The sequence below is a fragment of the Pseudozyma flocculosa genome, assembly GCF_000417875.1.
Source record: "Pseudozyma flocculosa PF-1 unplaced genomic scaffold scaffold00014, whole genome shotgun sequence".
Classification (NCBI taxonomy): domain Eukaryota; kingdom Fungi; phylum Basidiomycota; class Ustilaginomycetes; order Ustilaginales; family Ustilaginaceae; genus Pseudozyma; species Pseudozyma flocculosa.
In genome coordinates this window covers 735,932-739,224 of record NW_006920882.1, presented here as the reverse complement: position 1 = coordinate 739,224, position 3,293 = coordinate 735,932, and the positions used below count along the sequence as shown (strand labels likewise).

The 3,293-nt window shown below is 66.9% G+C and overlaps 2 protein-coding genes across 2 annotated transcripts in view; both read left to right on the top strand.

Annotated features, from left to right (window-relative positions):
* Nucleotides 1-637: 637 nt before the first annotated feature.
* On the top strand, nucleotides 638-1,353 carry PFL1_04492 (uncharacterized protein; the record flags this gene model as incomplete). The annotated part of the gene is made up of 3 exons (XM_007882016.1): nucleotides 638-672; nucleotides 983-1,044; nucleotides 1,178-1,353. 3 exons carry the CDS (start codon nucleotides 638-640, stop codon nucleotides 1,351-1,353), a joined length of 273 nt encoding a protein of 90 aa, XP_007880207.1.
* Nucleotides 1,354-2,729: 1,376 nt separating this feature from the next.
* Nucleotides 2,730-3,293, top strand: part of PFL1_04491 (uncharacterized protein) — a gene marked incomplete at both ends in the record, with an annotated part of 1,297 nt that continues 733 nt past the window's right edge. Inside the window, one exon of the mRNA XM_007882015.1 lies at nucleotides 2,730-3,239. Within this exon, the coding sequence (XP_007880206.1) occupies nucleotides 2,730-3,239 (510 nt within the window). The remainder of the gene's footprint in view (nucleotides 3,240-3,293) is intronic.

Here is a 3,293-nt window from a genome sequence, read left to right as displayed (position 1 = left end):
CCTGGCCCACGTCCGCCCGTCCGTCGGTTGCCCGTCGATCCGCCGTCAGCATCTCCTTCCACTCTCTGATCATCCGTAGCCACCCTCAAGATAACCAGCAAAGGTGAGGGCATACGACAACGCCGACGGACGACGGCAGCGCAACGGCGACGACGACGACGACGACGACGGCAGCAGCAGCAGGCGCGGCATCGATATCAAAGGACCGACCCGACAGAAGCACGCCGTATACGAATGCGATCGGAAACATCACCGCCACCGACGACGACGACGACGACGACGACGACGCCCTGAAACGACTCCAAGAGACGCCACGTATCGTCTCCCGCTCCCCTCCGCTACCTTCTGCACCTCTGAGCCCTACTCGACGCCGACGTACGACTGCCCCGCGTCCTCACGAAGGAGACACACGGAACCTCCGACTGTCCGAAACTTGGCGTCTGATTGCTTGCCCACTCGGAACGAGCCCGCACGACCCGACACAGCTCGATTCGCCCTATCAGTCGAACCCTTCATCGACCTCTGCTGCTGCCGCTGCCGTCGTCCCAAGCAGCGCTGTCGGTCTTTTGCATCCTCGACTGGCGGCATCTGACAATCTCGCCCGACGCTCTATTTTGACCCAATCACCTCGCACCAGATGTCGAAGGGTACCACCTCGTTCGGTAAGCGACAGTGAGTATTCTGCTGCTTTGACGACGAGACGCAGGATGGCCGGAGGAATTCTGTGCGGCGATCCGTGGCGGGAGGAACGCAGGCTTGGATCCTCTCGTTGGCGAGGCAGAGGGACTGGTCAGGAGACCTTGGTCACAAGAGGCTTGGATCGGCGCGGGAGGATCGAGCACGCGCCGAGGACGAGGCCTGGATTGGGATAGGAAGCAGGCAGGCTCTCCTCGACGGGTTCATTCGCACCGCCGGCTCGGCATGCTAGGATCGGCCTGCTCACGCTTTCGATTCTTGTCGCCCACTCGCTCGCCTCCCACAGCTCCAAGTCGCACGGCGTCTGCCGCCGCTGCAACAAGACTTCGATGCACAAGCAGAAGAAGAGTGAGTGTCGCTGCAGGCCAGATGGATGTCTGCCTGTCCTATCTCAGCGCACCAGTCTCGAAAAGACAGACTCCCTGACCATCGCCGCGTCTTCTCGCCCGCTCGCTCGCCCGCCCCTTCCTCCGCTGCGCAGCCTGCGCTTCGTGCGGCTACCCGGCCGCCAAGATCCGCAACCACGAGTGGGCGCAGAAGGCCAAGCGCAGGAAGACGACCGGTACCGGCCGCATGCGCTACCTCAAGACGGTCGCCCGCAAGGCCAAGAACGGCTTCCAGACCGGCGGCCCCACCAAGAAGGCCGCCACCGCCTAAGCATGCCTGCCCGCCCTTCTACCTCGTTTTTCCCCGTCCCCCCTTCCTGCTCGCTAGTACCTTGTCTGTTCGTTGTACCAACAACCGTTCACACGCCGCTCGCCCTCGATGGCGTATTCCACCCGCACACCCGCACACACACACACACACACACACACACACACGCCACGCCACACACACCAACCCAAACCACCAAAAGAATGAGATCTTTGGACCCGATCACGGCCAAAGGATTCTATGCACGATTCCCCGAGGCGGCGGTAGCATGCTAGAGAGCCAGGAGGGGCGGTCGAGGGGAGACAAAGGCGGTGCCAGGGTTGAGTGGGGCTGATGGGGGTCCCGGGATCCAGGCGGGACGCTGGGCACTGCGGCCTCTGCGCTCTCGGGCACGGGCGTCGAGCACCGGCACCGGCACAGGCACAAGCACCAGGGCTCGGCCAGCCACGGCGTCTCGTCGCTCCTTTCTGTTGAGATTCGCTCCGATTCCATCCCAGCACGCGTGGGAGCGAGCGATCGGCTGGCAGACGAGCGAGCGCCGTCGACGTGGAGCGCCTATTCGTCGTCGTCGCTCTCGATGATGCGCTTCTTTTTGATGCCGGCGGCGCCCGAGGCATTGCCATTCTCGGCCCCCTCCGACGCCGAAGCCGACGCCGCCGCCGCCGTTGCAGCGTCCGCCTCCGCTTCGCCTTCGGCATCCCGGCCCGCTCCCCTGGCGCCTGCAGCCCCGCGGCGGCCACCATCCTCACCGTCGTCATCGTCGTCGTCGTCATCGCTCCAGCTGCGCGAGGACTTGGCCTTCTTGCCCTTGGACGATGCGTCGGTGCCCGCCGCCGCCTTTTTGCGCGCACGCTCCTGCTCCTCCTGTCGATGTTCGAGAGCACGGGGCGAAGGAGGGAGGGTCAGAGGACACGGGTCAGACGAACGGCTCGCTCGGCAGAGGCAGGCGGGCAGGCCGCGCGCGTCGGGCGGACCACATCCACACGAGCCCGACGCTACTCACGATCCTGGCCTCGGCAATCTCCATGGCGTCGGGCTCGTCGTCGATGTCCATGCCGTCGCTCTCGTAGTCGGTGCGCTTCTTCTTCTTGCTGTAGCCGCCTCCGCCGGCCTCGTCGTCGTCGTCGCCCTCGTCGTCGACGATGAAGCCGTCGTCGTCGTCGGCGTACCTGCCGGCGGCGGCGCGTTTGGCGTCTCCGCGCGTCTGCCTCTGGCCCCTGCCCGGGCCGGCGCGCTCCTCGCCCAGGTCGCCGTCGACGGACATGGCCTCGCTCTCGTCACTCCAGTAGTCGGCGCCGCCGCGCGGTCCGGCGCCGCTCTTCCGGCCGCCGGACGTGGCGGCGGAGCGCCCGCCGCGCCTGCGCGACTCGATGTCAAACATGTCGTCGTCGAACTTGCCGCTCTTGCGGTCGGCGCGCTGCCTCTCGCGGATGCGGCGCTTTTCGGCGTCCTTGAGCTCCTTTTCGATGCGCGCCTTTTCGAGCTCCGGGTCGCGTGCGCCCTCGCCCGCCGCCGTGGCGACGACGCGCGCCGTCTTCTGGAAGCGGAGCGCCTTGGCGATGCGCATGTGCGTCTCGGACCGCGTGTCGGCGGGCGTAAAGGCGAGCGAACCGGCGATGGGGCCCTCGGCCTCCATGACGGCGGCCTTGGCGTGGGGCACGACCAGGTACGACAGGCTCTGCGCGGGGCGCGACGAGGAGCCGGCGCCGCCCATGGGCATCGAGCGCAGGTCGGCCTGGCTCTGCGACGGCGGCATCATGCCCTGCGAGGATGGACCGGGCCCCATCTGGGACTGCGACTGCGACTGCGACTGGCTCGGCGCAGCGTTGCCGGCGCCCCGCGGTCCGGCCGTCGAGCCCGCCTGGACGCGGCCGGCCTCGGTCTGCTGGGTGATGTCGAAGAGCTCGCGGCCCACCTGGAGCGACATGGTTCCATCGCTCCAG